At 52.8% G+C, this 20377-nt stretch overlaps 1 protein-coding gene across 1 annotated transcript in view; it reads right to left on the bottom strand.

The window, feature by feature from the left end:
* ALX4 (ALX homeobox 4) overlaps nt 1–19820 on the bottom strand; it is a 47636-nt gene extending 27816 nt beyond the window's left edge. Inside the window, exons 1-2 of the mRNA XM_026093266.2 lie at nt 19645–19820; nt 18373–18765 (exon numbers count right to left, since the gene is read on the bottom strand). Of these exons, the coding sequence (XP_025949051.1) occupies nt 18373–18763 (391 nt within the window). The 5' untranslated portion in view covers nt 18764–18765; nt 19645–19820. The remainder of the gene's footprint in view (nt 1–18372; nt 18766–19644) is intronic.
* Between the last annotated feature and the right edge of the window lie 557 nt (nt 19821–20377).

Raw genomic sequence — 20377 nt, 5'->3', positions numbered from 1 at the left:
TGCCCACCCTGCTCCCCAGACAACGTCGTGCTGAACGTCTATCTGCGAAACACGTCCTCACTGAGACCCGCACAGCGTGTGTACTTCAGCTAGGGAGAAAGAAGGAAATAAAGAAAGATCGGTCTGAGACTGATGTGTTTGGAAACTCCAATTGCCCCTTACACAGTCTAAACAAATATTTATTTAAATTACTCAGAATGCCCCAGTCTTTTTATATGTATCCCAAAAGAGTGTCATAAAACATCTACAAAAAGGACTCCATTAACCTCTGCTGCCCTGAGTTAGAGGAACATATTTCACCTCCAGTTAAATTGAAGTTTAATAAACTCTTGACCTCTGTCAGATCCCTCCAGCCCCGCTCTGGCCAGCCACCCCTGCCCCAGCCTTGCTCCGGGACCTGCGCACGACGTCAGCGTTCGCCGTGAGCAGCGGCCGCCGAGACGACGGGCTCATTAGCACGGCTCTGGCCTGTGATCGCAGCAGCAAAGCACCTGAGCGCGCCCCATAAATCACTGCTCTAAGTGGCTGCTACAATCTCACACCTTTCGTTTTTTTCTGTTGGGGTCGTGAGGAGGAGGCGAATGATCTTTGAAGCTCTCCCCTGTTTTTCTTCTGTCCCAAAGTCTAATCACCAGCTTAGTATGCTTTTATCTACGAAGGATTAGCTCCCCAACCTTCACACCACAGCAGGAGAGGGTGCACGTTCCCTGAGGGAGTCAGGGGCAGTCCACCTCTTTTGAATGATACCAACCAGTGATGTAAGTCACTGTGCTCAAAAAAAAGAAAAATAGGGAAATCCCACTGGCTTCACAATTTAAATGTAAAATTTTTTTCATCCAAAAAAGTATACCTGTGTAGTTCAATAATCTCTTCTTAATAAAGTTTTGCCAGCTGATCAAGGAGTAGAAATGATACCAGTTACCCTCAACAGACATTTGTGCAAGAGTCCAAGCACATGGTTGACAAAGAAAAGGGATGAAAATGATTTACAGAAGCAGTAAGGCAAAGGTTTATTGATAATGAGCCACTCAGAGGAAATAGGATGAATGTGCCTAAAATTCCTTTGGTAAATGAATAATGAATAGTATTCACGACTGACACAACTTACATTTTTTGAGTGGTGAATAGCAAGACACAGGGTGAATGACAGTCATCAAGAAACAAAAAAAAAATAGGTAGCACTGAACAAGGGAAACATCAACAAAAGTGTGCTCTTACTTGTGAAAGAGGAACAGTGAATTGCTCCAAGGGTGAATGGTTCATGTCAAATGATTCAGAGCACTATGACCTCCCAGGCCTGAAAAGGGGGATTTTATTCCACTTGAAGACTAACTTCTTCAGCTTGCAACATGCTTAATTGTCACCAGGAAAAAAGAAAAGAAAAGAAAAGAAAAAGCTAAGCCTGCATAAGCCAAGAGAGTTTGACTATTATTTTCCTCTCCACTTCTTTGGCTTAATTCTCCCCCCAGATTCCCCGTCCCCATGTAAGCTGGGCTCCCGCAGCCTCCCACCGTACTGCACTTGCTCTCCAGTGGCTCAGCTGTGCCACTGAGATTGATGCCCTCATGGCTTGGCACCTGGGATGCACTTAACTCATGGACCAGCGAGGTCCACAGGACACGAGATGGTAAGTGGCGAGAGCACCGTCTCAAAAGGAACTTTTGTGCCTTTCCTCTTCCCTAACATGCTCCTTGCTTCCTAGGTCTTCAGATCACATATCAGGGGAGACTGCATAGCTGCTGGCTGCAAGCGCGCCCAACGCTGTGCCCGCAGCCCCCTCGCCCTGGCTCCCGTCAGGTAGGGGCTGGGGAGGAGGACGAAAATCCGCAGGCGGCTAGGCTGAGCCACCGTGCTGCTGAGGAAAGGCATCTGGCTCCGGGCGGTGTGCGGCAGTGCCACGGCGTCCTTTGGGCTCCTGGCGCGCGAAGCGGAGGACTGAGGAGCTGGGAATACACTGCGGCACTAATGATGCCAGCGGCGTGGCGTGGGCAGGACAAGAAATGGGAACTGATGCACTTGCTGTTCCCCCAGCGCCCTGGTGATGGCTTACGTTCGCCTGCCCAGCTCCTCGGGTGCGCAGAGGTGCTCAGGGGTGCACAGCCATGACGGGTGTTTGATAGGGCCCCAATTAGGGGGCTCGGGCAGGCTGCGCCTCTGTGTGAAGTGAGGCCATTGCTAGGCAGCCCAGATGAGGATGGTGGGTGTGCATGTGTGAGCTCCTGGCTCTTCCTTCCCGAAGGATGTGGCACAGCAGTTGCCTGGTTGCCTAGCAGTTACCGCTAACCTGGCCACAGCACTAAAACTTTGGGCAGGAGCTGATAAAAGTAGGCAAATCAGAGGAGAAACTCTACCCAGTGAACAGCTCTGTGTTCCTCCTCATTGTTCAGCGTGAGCGCGAGCCTTATTCACCGTCCAGCACCTGCACCTGATGCCAGCAGCGTCCCCTGGTTCCCCACAGCATTCACCCGAGCTGCATCTGAGCATCCCGAGGAGATGCCTGCGCTTCTTGTCACAGGGACCCTGGCAAGATGAGGCACTGCTATTGCTCAAGTTGCGCAGATGGCAAAACAAGGCAGGGAACCACCAGGCACAGAGCAACCAGTCCCAACCTCCTCTTCAAGCTGATACATGGCCTCAGTTTTCCCCTCCCCAGTCTTTAAACCAAGCTTCTGCCATATCCAGATTTCTTATCTCAGCCTTCTGTTTCTTCCCTAGATATGGCTTTTCTTGCATCTGCATTTAAATCAGCGTGCTCCTTACATTGCCTAGGACTAAGGAAGGCTGAGATGATCCCTTGGAGTAAATGGCCACTGCAATTTGAGTGAGTTCAGTCCGGGATGGAAACATGCCCAGAACATGTAAAATCTGCAGTGTGAAAATCTAAGCTGTCTCTACTGAGCAAGTGAGAACTATAACTCCTTAAGGCTTGTTCTTGGACAATTTTTCAGAGGAAAGGAAAGAATCACATTTTTCTACCCAAAACCTAGCTTCACTGTGAGCCTGACATTCTTGTTCCAAAACGCAGTGCACCAGAACTTCTGAAAAAAGATATTGTCAGATTTTTTTTTTTAACATGGAGAAAACAAATATATACTTAGTTTTAGCTATGTTCTTGGAAACAGCTTTAATTGCTTTAGATGAACTTTAAAAATAATAGTATTATAAAAACAGCCAGAGGCAAACAACTGCTGTGGGAGTTTTTAGCCCAAATTGTTAACTTTGATGAAGTTAGAAGCAACCGGAGACAGGAGTTTGGTGGGAAGTGCCAGACAGTAGATGCAAACAGCACTGACTCTAGTAATGCACCTCCTAAAAGAAAACAAAAATCATGGATCTTGAAAACAGTGATGCTCCTGGAACACCGCTAGTTCTCAGCAGAAGTGGATGATTATGTGAAAGATGATGACCATGAAAATCAGCTTATATTAAAAACTGTTTTCACATTAGCTGTGCTCATGCTTGCTTTTGTGTTTGTTTTCAGTTAACGTTCCAGGGTAAGATCATATTGACACGAGTGACAGCAAATGTCAAACAAACATTAACAAATACTCACAAAAATCATTTTTAGGAACTCGTGAAAAGGAATATTTGACCCAGAAACCTAATTCTGCCAGTAATGCCCATCCAATCAGGGAACAGAGATGACTCCATGTGACCTTATCTCATGTATCCACTATGTACCTACACTCAACCAACCCGCACCGATCACCTCTTGGCTGCCTAATTCTTGAACCAACTGACACACACACACACACACACTCTGACTAAAGATTACTCACACACATCATTATGCCAATAATCCTGGATCCCAGACAGACCTTGAAGAAAATCATATCTCGCTCACAGGTGATTTGCAAACACAGCAGGAGTTTAGCACTTTCCTCCTGCCCATCTTTCCTCTGGCATATTCCCTTAGGGGAGCCCTTGATTTTGCAGATCTCTGATCTACCTGTGGGCAACTTTGTGCTGACGCAGTCTCCCCATGCTCGAGGGGGGGTCTGTCTGGAGAAGAAGCCATCCCAACATCCCAACCAGCACTTTGGGGTGTATATATTGCCTTTTATAGCAGAGTGGAAAGCAACCAGAAGGCCTGAATGGCACACGGAGAGAGCGCCTGCAAGCAGCATGCATGTTTGTTTGGCCTAGGGGGAAAAGTAAAATACACGATCAAAAATTATGGGCTGGAACCAATATGTGTTGAAAGCACGAGTCCAAAAGGTATTAACTGTTTCAAAGTTTCCTAGCTGAGAGTAAGCAAGACCCTTTTTTACCCGTTTCCTTTTCCTCAGTTCTTTAGAAATAGGCCTATCTGCAGGGGTCTGGAAAGAATGAAATTCGGGAAGAAGAGCGTATAAACACTTCAGTTTCCAGTGTCTGAGGACTCCTGGCATTCGCCACAGGGAATAGGAGGGGGCCACCAGGCATTGGCTGGGCCTCTGCTTCCCAAACCGTCCCCAGCTCTCCGGCTCGACGAGGAATGTCTGCAAAGAAAGCTGCCGGGGGCTGCAGCAGGCTGCCTTTTCCTTCCTTCTCATTTCAAACTAGGATTCCCACACCAGTGTCTTCTCAGATTTACTAGCACACTCAACATTTGGGTCATAATTCTGCAGAATTCACAAGAGACAAACATACCTGCATGGGAACGTGTGATTTCTGATGCAAGTGATTTTGCTCACGAGGCTCTCAGGAGAAGATATACAGTCAGACGTAAATAATGATTCTCCTAACTACAAAAATCCTTCAGTGAAAACAGTTATAAGGCTGTAGATCGGAACAAGCCAGGATTTTAGAGCCAAGTTTTTAGTGCTTCAAGAAACTGTGGAGGTTCTCCATCGTAAAGAAGCGGTCAGAGAGCCCCGTCGCTGGGCCTGCCTGTACAGAGGGGCGTATCTGGAAGTAGGAACAATGTGAATATTCGCAGTTAATGTCCTGTATATTCTAAAGCGAAGATTCAACTTCCTGAATCAGCTTAAATCAAACCGTTATTCCTCATAGACATCTCCTACAGCAGATGAAGCTAGGGCTTATAAAGAGGGATAGCAGGCTTGCTATACAGTCCAGTTTGCTGAAAGTGTAGTATATACTGGTCTAAATAAACTTCCCCTGTAAATAAGACCTTTGTAAAATAACTCCCAGATGAGAGAGATTTTGTGTGGGTACCCTTGTGAAGAGTGTGATCTGAGCTAAGCAGAAAAGAAAATCTTAGTGCCTCCATCTCCCAGCAGTAACCTGGAGCCATGATGTTCAGATACTGCAATAAGAAGCTTTACAGATTATTGTCAGTCGGTGACGGTTTGGAAGCCAATGTGTCGTCTATTTATTTAATGAGTTTTGCCCCCAGGAGAAAACTGCCAGGGCAGGGCTGGGCGGCTGCAGAGCAGAGCTGCCCACCTGAGGTAGGGTGGCCTGGGGGCGAGGTCTCCTCGCTCGGGACACAGCAGGAGCTGCTGGGCTAACCCGTGGTGCTACATCGCTGTCATTGCTGTGCCACCAGGTCCCCTGTTCACCCCCCTGCCGTATCTGCCCGACTGCTCTGGACATATCTAGCTTTCTCCGAAGTGCTGTTTGAGCTGCCCTCAGCCTTTCGGTGCCTTCTTCTGCTGATCTTGTTGGGTCGCCAGCACTCACACAGCCACTGTGTCGCTACTTCTGGCACTGTGCTGTCTGATAGTTCAGAGGGACCCAGCTCCCGCTGAGATGTCAGTGCAGGCTTTCTCTTGCTGCTCAGCTTCCTTTTGACTCCCTGAGAGGGAGTTCGCAGCAAAGTTTATGGTTTCAATGAAATCTGTGGGCTAAACCAGCCCATTACATATTTTTCTCTAATAGCGAACTAATTTTCATTAGACTCAACATCCCCACTTGCATTCTCAGCTTTTGGGGCCTACCTAGTTCCCCTCATAACTCCTCCTGGACCAGGGCCCACTTGTCTCTTACATGTTGATGCATGTATGAGGTCACTGCTACACACGCGACTTATCTGCTTTGGGCTCCTAATCTCTCCTTCTCCACGAGATGTGGAATCACCCAGGTTTCCACATGTGTGTCCAAATCAGAGAATATGCATTTTGCCTGAGGCTGTACTGAAATTTATTTTTCTCTATAAAAAAAACGGAGCCCTTTTACTTTGAGATTTCTGCAGAGTCCAGATATGCCACACTGGTGTATACCCAATGGCCCAAATTCAGAAACCCCTTGCAAGAAGTTTGCTATGCTTCTTGGCTAATGTTCAAGAAGGAGACATGGGGTCAGACTACACTCTTCCTTCCTACTTCTCTCTAAGTCATTAAAATCAACAGAGTAGACTAAGAACTGGATTAGACCCAGTCCTTCTGTTGTTCTTCTGTGAAGTGTCCAAAGTGTGATTCAGTTGCCCACTCACAGGTTTCTAGTGCCGTCAAAAACGCCCTCAGGTATCTCAGATGCTCACATGGGGCAGGAAGATACGAAGACCTTTAGGAACAGTACCGGGAGAGCAGCCAGCGTAAATCAGGGCATCTATGCCAGCACGAGACACCTCGCCTACGCCCACTTCAGAGAGAGAGGCCCCCCACCTCACCTACAGCGGCTCAGTCCCTCCTCCCTGCACCGGCTGAGCTTTGCCCACTCCGCCAGCAGAGGAACGCGGGGTAGCTCCTGTTCGGTTTGTTAGGATCTAACAAACCTGCTGAAATACTTTGGCCTCAAATCTCTGCCTTGCTGCATGTCCTTCATGTCTAGGCCCCCAAATATGGTGAAAAATTCATCTCTTAGAACCTTGGTTGCTATCACAGTCTCTTCATTCTTTTTTGGGTAAGCTTCAGGTCATTTTCTAAAGAAATCCATGGCTACCAACAAACATTGTCTGGCAGATTCCATCTCAGGCAAAGGCCCAACAACATCAACAGCAACAAATCCCAGTAAGGCCCCCATGAGACACTGCTCAATAGGGCTTCTCCCCATCTTTGGGGATCCACTTTTGCAATACAAGCCGTGCAAGAAATACATCACATTTCCTGTAGGAATTTTCCATAACTTGTCTACATTTTCCTCAAAACCAGTTCTATCTTGGCGTGGCTAGGGATTTTGCAGCCTCAAGATGTCCAATGTTTTTAACATCTTAACAAATCCTCAGAATGTCCTTTTTCAGTGTTTCTGGTAGAATGAGCTCTCATGAATACTCATCACCCATTGTTTTATTTCCCCATCTCCTATACAACCTTTCATCTTTAAAGTCCAAGCCTTCCCACTATGACCAGAAAGCTTTCGCCCTGCTATTCTGAAGGGAGTCTGTATTTCAAAGCAGACGCAGTTGCAAAATGAGTTTTCAATTGCACCCATTTTTGATACCAGGAGCCTTTTTTGGGGATGCTCAGCTCCTTGACCTCTGCTCTTACAAACCCACATCTGCTGTTCCAGTGGATGAAGCAGAAATATTTTCATTTCTGCAGACTGTGAAAGAAAGGAGAAAAAAAGGATGCAGTCTCAATCCTTTTAGTATGCATTTCCTTACTGTCTTGCTGAGGGAAGTGTCTGCCCAAAATAAGAAAGCATCTGAACAAGGTATTATCAGAGCTAGTCTCGTGCCCGGGCCTATGGATATCTGCTGATCACTGCAAATTTCAAGTCCCAGGGCAAGGTGTCCCTCAGGCCTGCTGAATGCAGGGAGCTGTTACACATTTGCATGCTATGTCAGGATCACAAACTTCCAGACAGAGTAGCTGGGTGCTACTAATCTAGGCATTTAATCACTACAGGATCTGTGTACCTGGTGTGCTAACGTCACTCTAGCATTTTTTGCAGTATTTAGTCACCATTCAAGCTCATTTTGGGTTCACGTCAATGCTGTCCCCATTCCACCAACACTCCCACCTGTGTTCAACATAAACTGCTTCAACTCTGAAAATGCACAGCCACTCTCCTCTGGCCACAGAGGTAATTTTCCCTTCTCACAAGAAGCATGAGATGCTTTTGCAGTCCTGGCAAATCCACAAATAACCCCTCAGCAATAGGATCAGCGCCCTGCAAAGCCCGTGAAGGCTGGAAGTGCTGACCAGGGCCATCCAGCCTCCCTTTCCTTGTGCCTGTGGAGGCTCTGCCCCCAACGCCCTTGGCTGAGCGTTTGCATAGGGTAAGCATTACACCTCTTAAATGGTTCACCTTGCTGTGGGTTCAGTTTCAGATTGGCAGCCTTGAGTTTAAGACAGCCTGTTTATAAAAATGTATGAGTTCCTATTTAAAGAGTTTACAGTATGCCAGGATATCCTCAGATATGACAGAGGGACTGAGTGGCCAGCCCTATAATACCTGCTCTATTAATCTCTCTGCCTTACATAAGCAATAGGAGACCAGTGCTACAGATCGCTATGGACTTGTCCTAACAAAAGCCATTTTTGCCTCCACATATCCACTGATCCACTGTGGAAACCAAAATGAACCTAGTATAGCACATCCCAGATATCATCTATTAATGGTAAGGGACAAACATTGATTAACCTAAGTTCCCATATTCCCAACAAACCTATTGTTTACTTTTTTTCTAACCAGGAAACTTGATAAGGTCCAAGAGTTTGCTTAAAGCTCAAAGAGATAGGTTTCTGGAGGCAGGCACTGCAAACAGATTGTCCAGACCTCTTTGTTTCACTTGTGCCGTGTCTCCAAAGGAAACCACCGCAGCTTGAAAGGCACCGGCACTTATCTGCCAGGTACTGACCACTCTGAGCTGCGTGCTGAGCGTTGGCTCACCTCCTGCCTCGGCTACGCTGAGCTCTTTCTCAGACCCCGGAGGTCCAGTCTCCCATGTGCATTTCTCCACAGCCAGAGCACTTTCGCAGTCGCTGCCTTCCTTCGCACCCATGAGGTGTCTCCAGTGTGGATTTCCCCATCCTCTTCCCTCTCTGTCTAATTTCAGTCAGCAACTGCAGTGCTTGGCTGAGTGTCTGCAATACCTATGAATTACACATGCAATAACCCAGCTCTGGCTATAGCAGTTTGGCTTCCCCCATGGGCCTCTTTCTGAAGTGGAGTGCTGCCAAGTGGAGGCAAGTAGGTTGTTTAACCAAGAACTCAATTTTTTGCCACCAAGGCCAAGGAATAGAGGATTTTCAGTACAACCAGCCACAAAAGTACCCTCCGCAAAAGCAAATTGGTTAAAGGCTACAGGGAAGAGGGGGAGTGCTTTGAACACCAACTTAATATCCGGCCCTAGACACCACAGAGCATTGCTACTGCCTCAACTCTAACTTTTAAACAGTATCTCCCAGCTTGGCATGCGCAGCTTCACATCCTCCTGTTTCCTGAATTTAGTTTGGGGCTTTCAGTAGATTTTTATGAGGCTCTGTCCTGACTAGCCATATATTTATAACAACCCTTTCTGTGGGTGTTTCCCTCCTCACAAGGGCAGCACTTAACTGAACTGCTGCAGTCATGTTTGATGTTGTAGCCAATCCCCCATTGCTTTCCTATCCTGCGTAAGTCCCTTTTTCTAATAGCTTGAAGTGGTATGAACTGGATGAAAATCCTCTCCTCTCTAGCATAGGAGCTGACCTTATAAGACTTAAAGCAACCAGCTTCCCTCTTCCAGTAGCAGCCTTTTCTACTCTGGCTAAAGGGCTGAAATGCAATATTTAAGCTCTGTCATAAATCCCACAATTTCTCGGAGTGTTTCTGGCCTCCTCTTACTCCACAATCTGCCTAAGTGTCTAGCAATTGGTCCATCGGCTATTTATCTTGGAAATCCTCACCGGCATCTGGAGATGTGAGGAACACAAAATGTCTGCAGGTCCTCTGCCAATTTAGGTGGGTCTCCTCTTCCCTTTGCCTCCTAGTGTTTAGCTGTGTCCTGGCTAGCTCAGATTGATATCTGGCTCCAATCTGCTTACGACGGTTCAGACCAAATCTTGATAAGTCGGGCTGTGTCTGTAACACCGAGCTGCTCAGCTCTCAGGTATGGGTCCTTGCCACAGCAGCGCTGCTGACTGCGCCCCGGGAGGAGGCCTGGGCTTGCACCAACCTGGGGGGCAGCTCAGGCGCGGAGGCTGGGAGGGAACCGCGGCGCAGGCCAGGCGGGCTTCCAGCCCTGCGGCGAGAGGCCGGGGCGCAGGCTGCAGAGCGCACCCCTGCCCCGCGTTCAGCCTCAGGCTCTTCTCCGTGCCGGAGCGCTGCAGAGCCAAGCTCCCTCCGACCCATCCTTCCTCCCAGCCACACAGCGGGAGCAGGCCAGTTGGCCTCCCACCAGCTCCTTCCCCCGGCAGCACCGCAGGAGCTGGAAAACCTGGTGCTGCGAGCCCCCCTGTGTTACGGAGCACACGTGCTGAAAATGGCCAGTCCCGTGGCTGTCCCAAGCCCTGCATGACAGGCTGGGCAGCACGAGACCAACTGCCTGCCCAGCAGGCTGGCTCCCCAGCGATCCTCCGGTTTCCTTTTCAAGATGATTTTCTATTCTTCTAGAATTCCTTGCTGCGGCTCGGGCTTCCTATTAAGTTTCAGGCCGAACCACACTTTCCTGTTTCCCCTGTTCTGTGAAAACTCTCCCGGCCTGTGGCATGCGTGTCCCCAACCACGTCACGGACTGGGAGTCTTGCAGCTGGGCCTGCAGATCTCGCTGGGCACTGTCCCAGCAGAGACTCATTTTCAGCTTGTTTTTGACCACTCTGGGAAAATTCCCAATATTGCCCGAACTCTCTCTGCAAAGTTCACAACTTTGTTTTGTTTTGATTTTATTCTTGTGTGACTTCCTTTCACTTTTTATGGCTTCTTCTCAGGTTAGATTTCTGTAAGCACCTTTGTTATCTAATCCCTCTTGCATCAAAAGAATATACAGCTCACTGTTTCCTTCTTTGGAAACTGAATCTTACCCCTGATACCAGTGTTAACTCTCCTGACTGAAGCAGTTAGTCAATATTTGAAGTCTTGAGGAGGTAATTTCCGCTACAAGGAGAAACTGATGAGTCCCACAGTATTTCTTTTATGCAGTGGTGTTTGCATACAAAGCCCTATCTCCCAAAAAAAGTCATTTCTGTAATCAATATTACAAGCTTCTTTTATTCCCCCCAGACAGAAAGCTGCCCAAAATGTTCATTCTTTCTTTTCCTTAGGTTCCTCACTTCCCACTGATAGCGCTTCTCTGACAGGCCTTGACTCTATGTTGACTTCAGTTTTGCAATGCTTTTGGTTGTGTTTCCTGCCACACATGCACACATATACTCTTGCCACCAGAAGCGTATATAGGATTTGCACCAAGTTTCCAGTTAAACTGTTGCACCTACATAGCTCAGGGACTGGACAGCCTTGCCAGTGGCCTGTGCTCAGCATAGTGGCTCCAAATGCCCTGTCCCTTATACTCCCATGGCAGCTTCCTTGCTTTTCAGATAGTTACTGAATATAAAGGAAGTCGCTATATTTATAAACTAGATAATATTTCACCTGGCCTCAGTGTACAGTGCATCTCTCAGTGACTAAAACCACCTTCCTTTCAAGCTTTGTCACCTCCTAAAAACTCACTTTCCTCACAGCTAGTGTACAGAGCCCTTGCTAATAAAGAATATACTTAGAAATAATACTTATTCAACCGTCTGCTTCCAGCAGACAAATTAACTGCAACAGGGTAAACCTTAACCTGCATCTTCACTGAAAGTTTTATCAGACTTAAATAGGCATTTAACTGCTGAGTTAGGCGATGCAACAATCATTGATCAGTAGAGATAAGGACAGCCGATAGTTCATGACATATCAGCTTATCCTGCTGGGATCTGAAGATAGGAGCTGCTAAATGTTGAATCACAGCTATTCCCAATGGAGAAAGACATGAAGAATCTAAGGCTTGTGAATTCGTACCTAGACGGTCCGTAAAATCAATTGCAGACCGCCTTCGTTAATAGTTGTCAGCCTGCTACTGCTCATCACTCCTCCAGGTTTCTCCTCTTCTTCTTCCCTGTCTCCTATCTTTCATCTCTGTTCCTCCCTCTCTCCATCCTCCTCCCCTATTCCTCACTGAAAATCTTTTCTGATGGAAAAATGTCCCTAGAAATATTATGGTGTTCAGAACTGCTCCTTCACACCCTGCCTGCTTATGTGCCTACCTATGTGACAGCCAAAATAGGGAAGATTGTGAGTATAAAGGCAAACACGGCCAGGCAGAATGACCAGTATGCCTAAAACCACCGGTTCATCTGAACTTAAACAGAGCAGCAAGTGGAGATCATTTATTTAATATATATAACTTCACCTATGTACCTCCACTTACAAGTTGGGGCAGCTGAGAGACAAGTAACCGTTGTAAACTACCGTAATACTTTATCCATACGAAATGTTCCTGTAGATCTCTTAGCAAATGATTCTCAGATCGCAGAAGCGCTATGTTAGCTGTGTAACTGCTCAGGCTTTTCCCAGTCCAGAACAATTTACTTTCCTTTTGAAAAATGTATCTATACGAACATGTTAGATCTTTGCTTTCCAGACTGACTGACAATGGGGATGGGATTTTTTTCCAAATGTGTAGAAAGGATAACTCAGAAACACATGACTTTGGGGGCAGGGATTTCTCAGCATTTTCACAAAAGCAGCGTCCAACCCATCTCTCGTTCTGGCCAAAATGAGTTGTCCAGGCAGATGAGTTGCTTTCCAAAACTGAGACCATTAACGTGGCTTGGCAGGTTAAGCCTATTTTATGTGCTAAGAGACCTGGGTACATAGGACACAGGAATTGCTACAGCTTCTTGGACTGAATAAGGATCTGACCATCAGGAAACCTAGGTTTAACCCCCTCCAAAATCAAACACAGGACATCCTCCACAGTAACTCCCTTGCCTCTGCGAAGCGCACTCCTCCTCTGCCTCCTCCCTCCGGCCCGCTGATAATGTCCCGAAAGAGCCGTGGCCCTAGGAAGAGCACGGTGATGCCGCTGAGTAACAGCTTGACCTTGCACAAGCCACTTTCAGTCTCTGAGCCTCAGTTTTTCCAGCAGCAAAATGGGAAGGAAACTACCACAGGATGCATCGCGCTGAGCTGAGAACTGCCACGGCTACCCAAACGCCATGAACGGGACAATAAACCGGCTTTAAAGACTTCGGGGGCGGGGGGGACGGCTGAGGAGTCGGAAACTAGGGCGACTAAACGGACCGAGATGTGGCTGGAGATGTCCTTTAGCAGCAGACCTTGGCTATGAGCCTGCCAGACACCACCTCCCTCTTACAAGGGAAACTCATCACGGCTTTGAACGCAGGGCTTGGAAATGGAATAAATCTTGAAGATCTGAGGGACTGAAGTCTGCACATTAGCTCCCCTTAAACCCTGAGTGCATTTAACTTGGGAGGTTAGAAACCACAGCCAAAGAAATCTCTTTTGATTCACAACTTGTTTTGAGCAGTCACCCATAAAGCAGCCAGTGAATCACTCCAGCCAGTTAGTCATGCAACCACACTGAACGCACACTCAGGAGGGAGCACAAAATAAACAGCCTGCAGCTCCAGATAACACACGCACAGCTCATTTGCGCTATCTGGCATCAGTATATATTGTTAATAGCACTCCTACAGCAAACCCTTAGGAAAAGGCGCACTCAGCAAGCATCTCCAAATCTCTCTCCCCATCAGTGTATTTCTCGTCTGCTTCGCGCCGTGTTGCTTTCAAAACAATTACGGCTAGTAAAAGTTTAAGACCTTTCTTTTTTCTCTCTTTCTACCCCCTTCTTGTTGCTGGGAGCGTCCTGCTGGGATTACAGCGTGCGCTGCAGAAATTAAGGGCTAAAGCGCAGTTAATCCCAATCAGCAGCGGACAAGTTGAAAATAAACAGCTCTAGTGCGAAAAGAAATCTTCCTGCGAGGAGGAACGGCACAAACGGAGGGGGAGGGAGGCTCCCGGTCCTTTGACACATGAGTGTTATAAACAGCTCGGGTCAGGAATCCTATGAAAGTCTGCAGCCAAATCTACCGTCCAAGTCAAGAGAAGCGAAAAACGTCTTTGGAAAGAGCCACGAATAAATCTCCCCGCGCACACACGGCAACCAGCGGGAGCCCTACCTTCGCGTCCTGCTCCGCTCCGCTCCCTGAGGAAATCCCGCAGCCTCTGCGGAGCGGGTCCCGCACCGCCAAGTGCCTGGGCAAACAGGGGCTTAGCCAGACTCCCGGCGAGAGCTCCCTCCCCTCCCTGGGAGGGTGCCGGAGCCCTTGAAGGGCAGGTCTGGTGGCCCTGTTGTGAGAAGGAGAAGGCAATTGCCAGGGCGGCGTCAGCAGCACCCTGGGGAGCCCGCGGCCGCCCCGGGCAGCGCAGCGCAGCGCAGCGCGGGGGGGTCGGGCCGCAAACCCGGCCGCGGGCAGCTCCTCCGCGGGGCCGGCGGCGCTCGCCCTGCTCGGCCGCCCGTCCCTCAGCCCGCCCCGCTTCTCCTCCGCGGCGGGTCTTCTCGCCCGTCCCTCCTCCCCGCTGCCCGCCGCGGGCTCGCTCCCCCCTCCCGCCCCCGCGGCCCCCGCCGGCGCCCTTCGCGCTCCCCCGCTGCCCCCGCAGCCGCCGGGCAGCATCGCCCCTCCGCCGCCCCCCGGCAGCAGCCGGGCCCGGCTCGGAGGGGGGGCGGCCCCTCCGCACCCCGCGGTGAGGGGCTGCCACCGGCCCCCCAGCAGGACCCCGGGCGGCCGGGCACCCCCAGGGCGGGCACGGGGGCGCCCCCCGGCTGCCCCTTCCCCCTGCCCGCCCGCGGCGGAGGAGCCCTGGAAAAGGGAGCGCAAGGGGCCGCGGGTCCCCGCCGCGGGCTGCCGCGCACGGCGGTGCTTGCAGGGCCCTTGGAGACGGGGGGTCCCTGCCCCGGGGCCGCGGGAGCCAGCGGTGCCCGCAGCTCACGTCCCATTAGGGGGAAGGGGAGGAGGAGAAATGCGCTAAACGGGTCAATGTAAAAAAGCACGCCGCGATCCTCCGGTTCCTACAGCGGCTGCTTTCTGCGCTTCTGTTAATAACGTGCCGTAGACTGCACTTTATGTCTGCTCGCTAAATAAAAAAGATGGTCATTATTTGCATAACCCGGCACTTAGAGAATTTCCCCTGCAAGAAAAAGACCGTTTCCTTTCTCCTGTCCCCCTTGAGCAAACATCCCCATCACATTCGCGTTCAGTTCCCAAAGGATTTTTTCCAGCCTGTATTTCTAGACCACAATATATGTGTATATTTCGTGTGTACATATGTATACACACACATATGTTTTAACGCATATAACTTACTTCAGCTGCACGCGGAAGAAATATCAAGTCAGATTACCTCAGCGCATAAATCACTCGAAGGTTTTCCCCCTCCCAAGCAAAGATATATAACCTGTTCTGAGGGGTTTTGTTTAAGATTTCGGCTTTAATTGCGGGTTCCCGTTTGCGGGATAATCCGCCAGCCACAGTTTCACAGCAGGGAAGGAGCGGGGCGCCGAGCCGAGCCGGGGGGGCGGCGGGGAGCCCCGCGGGGCAGACCGCGGCCGGCCGGGCGCTGCAGTGCTCGCCCGTCCTCTTCTTACAGCTACGGCCGCAGCCTTCCCAGGCCTATATTTATCTGCACAATGCAGTGGAAGAGCTTAGATCTAGAAATAGAAGCCGAGAGCAATAGATGGCAGGCGTAGGCTTTTTATAACCCGAAACGACTTGTTTATTAAAGAATTAATATATATATATTAAAAAATAAAAATAAAAAGAGCCCCCGCCCGCTGGCTTGCGCGGTGCGCGGCAGCCTCCGTCTAGCTCGGCCCTGGCCGCACGGCGCCCGGCCCGCTCGGGGCGAGGGAGGGAAAACGGCGGCGCTGGGGGCCGAGTCCAAGGGGCGGCTGGCGGCGGAGGGGGCCGAGGGCGGGGGGCACCCGCTGCTTTCGGGGAGCCGAGGAGCGCAACGCGCCAGGCGGGGGCCGGGGCCGGCTCGCCCCGCCGGGTTGGGCCGGGCAGCGACGGGGACGTGCACGGGCCTCTGGCCCCCAGCAAAGGGGGCCCGGCCCTGGGTGCGGGAGGGAGCAGGGAGCCCAGGCGCAGCCGGGCGGGAGAGGTTGCTCTTTATCGGCCTCGGTTTGTCATGGTTTTGGTTTTGTTTTTCTGTGTTAAATAGCGGGACCTGGAGCAAAGCAGGCTGGCGGCCGGGGCGCTATCCGCCCTCGGCACCTCCCGCCGCGGAGCCCCGCCGGGTGCCGGGGCAGCCAGAGCCGCGGGCCCGTGAGCGCGTTGCCCCCGCCGCCGCCCGCGGCCCCGGCGCGGCCCTGCTGCCCCGGCCTCCCGGGAGGAAAGCCGCCCGTGCCCCCGAGAGGAAAGCCGCCCGTCCTCCCCGTCGGCGCCTCGGCTGGTGCCCGCCGCGGGGCGCAGGGCGGCTCTGGCTTCCCTCGCTCCCGGCCCGGTGCGCCTCGCCCGGCCGCGGGTTTAGCCGGGCCCCCAGTTTAGCCTTCGCCGTTTGGCAGAGGGCAGCGGCGGCGTCCCTGCGGCAGCCTGCGCCGCGGTCGCTATCCTAAACCTGAATCTGGCTATTATTAGCGAGGGTCCCACTTTAATCATTAGCTCTTACTATTATTATTGCTATTAATTATCCTCGCGTATCCATGTGTCTCTCATTACAGCCCCGTCGCCCCCAGCCACAGCACTCGGGGCTCGCAAGGCGCCGGGTCGGGCCGGGCCATGCGGTGCCGCCGCGGGGCCCCCGTTTGAGGCCAGCCCGGAGCCCCGCTTGCAAATAAACCGGGGGGACCCCGTGGCGCTAGGGCGGGTGATAAATCGGCGCGGCCCTACCCGGGGTTGCGATGTGCCATCACAGGCTAAGCCGGTGCCCCGGGTTTTTCCACCTACAGAAACAAGAGAGACGGTTAGCAGAGGCTGGTCGGGACCGACCGCCGGGCATCGCGGCGCCGGCCCGGGACGGACCCGCACCGGCAGCGGGCCGCGGCCCGCGGCCGCCGGGAGCGCAGAGCGGCGCCAGGCACGGCTCTCCCCGGCTCCGCGGCCCCCCGCGGGTGCGGAGCGGGCCCCTGCGCGGCTCTCCCGGCCTGTGCGTCCGCCGCGTGTGTTTTTCCACCTGACGGGGACGGGGAAGAGAGAGAGCGGGGAGAAAAGGGGAAAAATTCACCCTAAACCCTGTCCGCGACACGCGAGAAAACAGCCCTCCGACGGGACCCGTCCGCGGTGCGGCCGGGGCAGCCGTGCCCGCCGGGCGCGGGCAGCAGGCGGCAGCAGGGAAGCTGCCCCGGCGCCGGGCTCGGGTGCCGGAGAGGGAGCCGGCCGCCTTTCCCGGGGGCTGGAGGCACCTGCGCGGGCAGCGGCCCCGGCCGCGGGGCCCCTCGGCGGGAGCGGGCCGGCGCCCTGGCGAGGCCGGAGCGCGGCGGGGTCCGGGCGGGGGGGGCAGCTCCCTCCGCCCCGCTTAAGTCTAGAGACGGGAGAGAGCAGGGAGGGGGGGGGAAGAGAAAGTAAAGAGGGCGATAAAAACAGCGGGGGACTACCCAAAATGACGGCGAGAGACTGCGCGGTGGGACGCCGGGCGGACCTGCCCGAGCTGGGCCCCTCCGGCCCCCCCCGTGTCCCGCCCGCCCGCAGGGCGCAGCCGGCGCCCACGACCCCGGTCCCCGTCCTCGTCCCGGGCACTAGCGGGGGAGTCGCCACCCGCGCTAGCGGCGGGAGCTGGGTTCAGCCGGAGACAGCCCCGCTTCCGCGCACAGAGACCACCGAGGGGGGAAGGAAGAGATTTTATTTCCCCTTTCCCTTCTCTGGAAAAATAGATTTTTTCCCCCCTCTCCTAATCGCCTAGAATAAGGGAAACCTCCCGGAGAAGCAGTTTGCCTTTTAAACGCGGGCTCGGAAACGAAATGAGGCTCCGTTGAACGCTGCTACCCTGCGAAGCGCCAGCAGAAGGAAATGTCTTAATTGCCGTTAATGACCTGAGGAGAGGATGCGTGCGGGCTATCTGCGGCGACTCAGCCGCCAGGCAGAAATCAATTAGGGGAGTGGCAGTTGGGGGGGGGGGGGGGGGGAAGTGAGAGAGAGGAAAGTGGGAGAGACCATCACAACGGAAAGTGATGATTTCGGTGAAAATTCCCAGGAATTCTCCTTCAAAAAGCCGGTCCCCTTAGAGGACATTTTGCACAAACCAGCGATCCGCTCGCTCTTTCTCTTTCTGTTCCTTTCGCTCCTCACTCCGGCCCTTCCCGAATTGCAAAATAACGGGCTAACGCTTCTCGGGAGCGCTTCGGCTTCGGACAGAAATTGCAGTGAAATCACGGCAAAGCGGGGCCGGGCGGCGGGGGACCCCGCTCCCCGCGGGTGGCAGGCTGCGGAGCGCGGCCCCACGCGGGAGCGGTGCGCGGCCGCGGCCGGGGCGCACAGAGGACGGCGGTGTCCCGCTGCCGCCCGGTGCTGGCGGCCGCCGCCCTGCGCCGAGCCCCGGCCGAGCCGCACGCAGGGCACTCACCGTAGCAGGGGACCTGCAGGGCGCCGTTGTGGCCGCTGCTCTCCTGCAGCTTGAGGTTGCTCTCCGGGGGGGTTTTGCAGGGGCCTCGCTGCATGTAGAGGTGCTGCGGCGGCGGCGGGTACTTGCTAAAGGAGGCTGGAGCCGCGGCGGAGCTGGGCGCCTGCACGCTGCCGTCCAGCGACTGACATTCCTGCTGGCTGTAGCGGCCCCGGCACTTAGCGCTGCTGTCACCAAAGCCTTGTCCTTTGCTGGCCAGGAAAGCAGGGCTGAACTTGTCACTTGCTTGAAATGCCCTAAAAGGCGAGGAGCCTTCTGTGCCCTGGGAGGCTGCGTTGTAGTAGGAATCCATGGCAGCCGGATCACAATAAGAAACACAAGTATCAGCATTCATTCCTAAAATTAAAAGGCCCGAGTGTCCTTAATGCGCTTGGAGGGGCACCAGGAACCTCTCTTTCTCTCTCCCGCTCACATACACACACACTCACAGCTGGGCCAGGGAGCTCTAAGAGGATTCAGATGTTCCTGCAAGCTGACCAGATCTCCAAGCCCCCTTAAGATCTCGCACAGTAAAAGGGGTCTTTTTCTTCCCCTCCCTCTCCCTCTCTCTCACACACGCACTCACTTGCTCTGTCTCTCCTTCCAAACTATCTAAAGCCCAAAGAGACTCTTCTCAGCACTTTCCCCCCCACACATAGGAAAAAAAGAGACCTCTCCCCCAATTAATATGTAGATGATGACAGTGGAGGGGAGGGGGCCCAGGAAGGGGTGTGTGTGTGTGTGTCTGTATGAGGATGTGTGGAAGCAGAGGGAGGTGGAGGTCGTATCTTTTGCATTCAGAAAAAAACCTTTTTTATGATTAAAAAATAGAAAATCAAACACATGACATTAATACAATCAGGGGATGAATTCGGAGATCTGCGCGGGGCGGAAGCGCCTGGAACGATTTGATGGTTGTGACACATTCGACTCGTTCTGGCCCTCCTCACCACTCGCTTTGCCGCGCAGCTGCAGGGACCCCGGACTCCACAGCCCCCTCCCCTATTAAGCTCTTTATTAAAGACAGTATGGATTTCCCTCGCAGCTATATGCCTTTAAGCCTTCCCCCCATTAACCCGTTCCCTCCTTCGGGCATCCACACGGCTGGCGGCTCCTCGGGCTGCTGCGAGCTGCTTACGTCCCCTCGCACTCGGGTGCCGCGGTGACCCGGAGCAGCGCTGGGCGAGCTCCCCTCGGCGTCTCGGCGCGCGTTTATTAGCATCGACATTTATTTACCTCTAAAAAGAGTGTTCCCTCCTCCCCAGGTACGACACAACTGGATCAAAAGCAGGAGGGCAGCAGGGAGGTATTTTAGCAGGGTCGCCAGGCACACAAAGTTACCCTGCTTCTGGGGCTATCAGAGGTGAACTTGCAAAAGGGGCTGGAAAGAGCCCTTTTTATTATTTTGAAGGGTCAATTGCAACCCAAAAGGGGCTTAAAAATAAATCAATATTCACCTTCCGTCGCCCCCCCTCCACCATTCAACCTGATTCCCCTCCTCCCCCGTTTAACTCCTGCTACCCCTTACACTCACTCTTACCCTGCCTTCCTCCCATCCCCACATCTGGTTTCTATTGCTCGCTTACCTTGAAGTTTTCAGTAATAAAGATATTACGCAAACTACATCCACAGTTCTTCAGTCAAAAGAAGAAGAAGAAGAAGAAGAAGAAGAAGAAGAAGAAGGGGAGAAAGCAAAAGGAAGGGAAAGGGAAGAAAAGACGGCCCTTAACCCCTTCGCCGCCGCCCGCGCGGGCAGCGGGCCGGGCCGGGGGCGCCGCCGGGGCTGCCGGGCTTGGCCACGGCGCCCGCCCGGCTCCCCCCGGCGCCTCCCCGCTGCGGGGGACACTCGCCCCGTCACTTATTTGCGAGGTCCGCGGGTGCGGGGGGGCAGCAGGCGCCGGCGAAGGGGGGCGCGGGGGGGCGCGGGGGGGCGGCCCGGGGGGCGCCGCCGCTCGCCCGGGCTTTGCTC

This window comes from Dromaius novaehollandiae, chromosome 5 (genome assembly GCF_036370855.1).
Source record: "Dromaius novaehollandiae isolate bDroNov1 chromosome 5, bDroNov1.hap1, whole genome shotgun sequence".
In the NCBI taxonomy this organism is placed as follows: domain Eukaryota; kingdom Metazoa; phylum Chordata; class Aves; order Casuariiformes; family Dromaiidae; genus Dromaius; species Dromaius novaehollandiae.
Note: the sequence above shows the minus strand (reverse complement) of the source record. Positions and strands in the feature narration are given on the sequence as shown.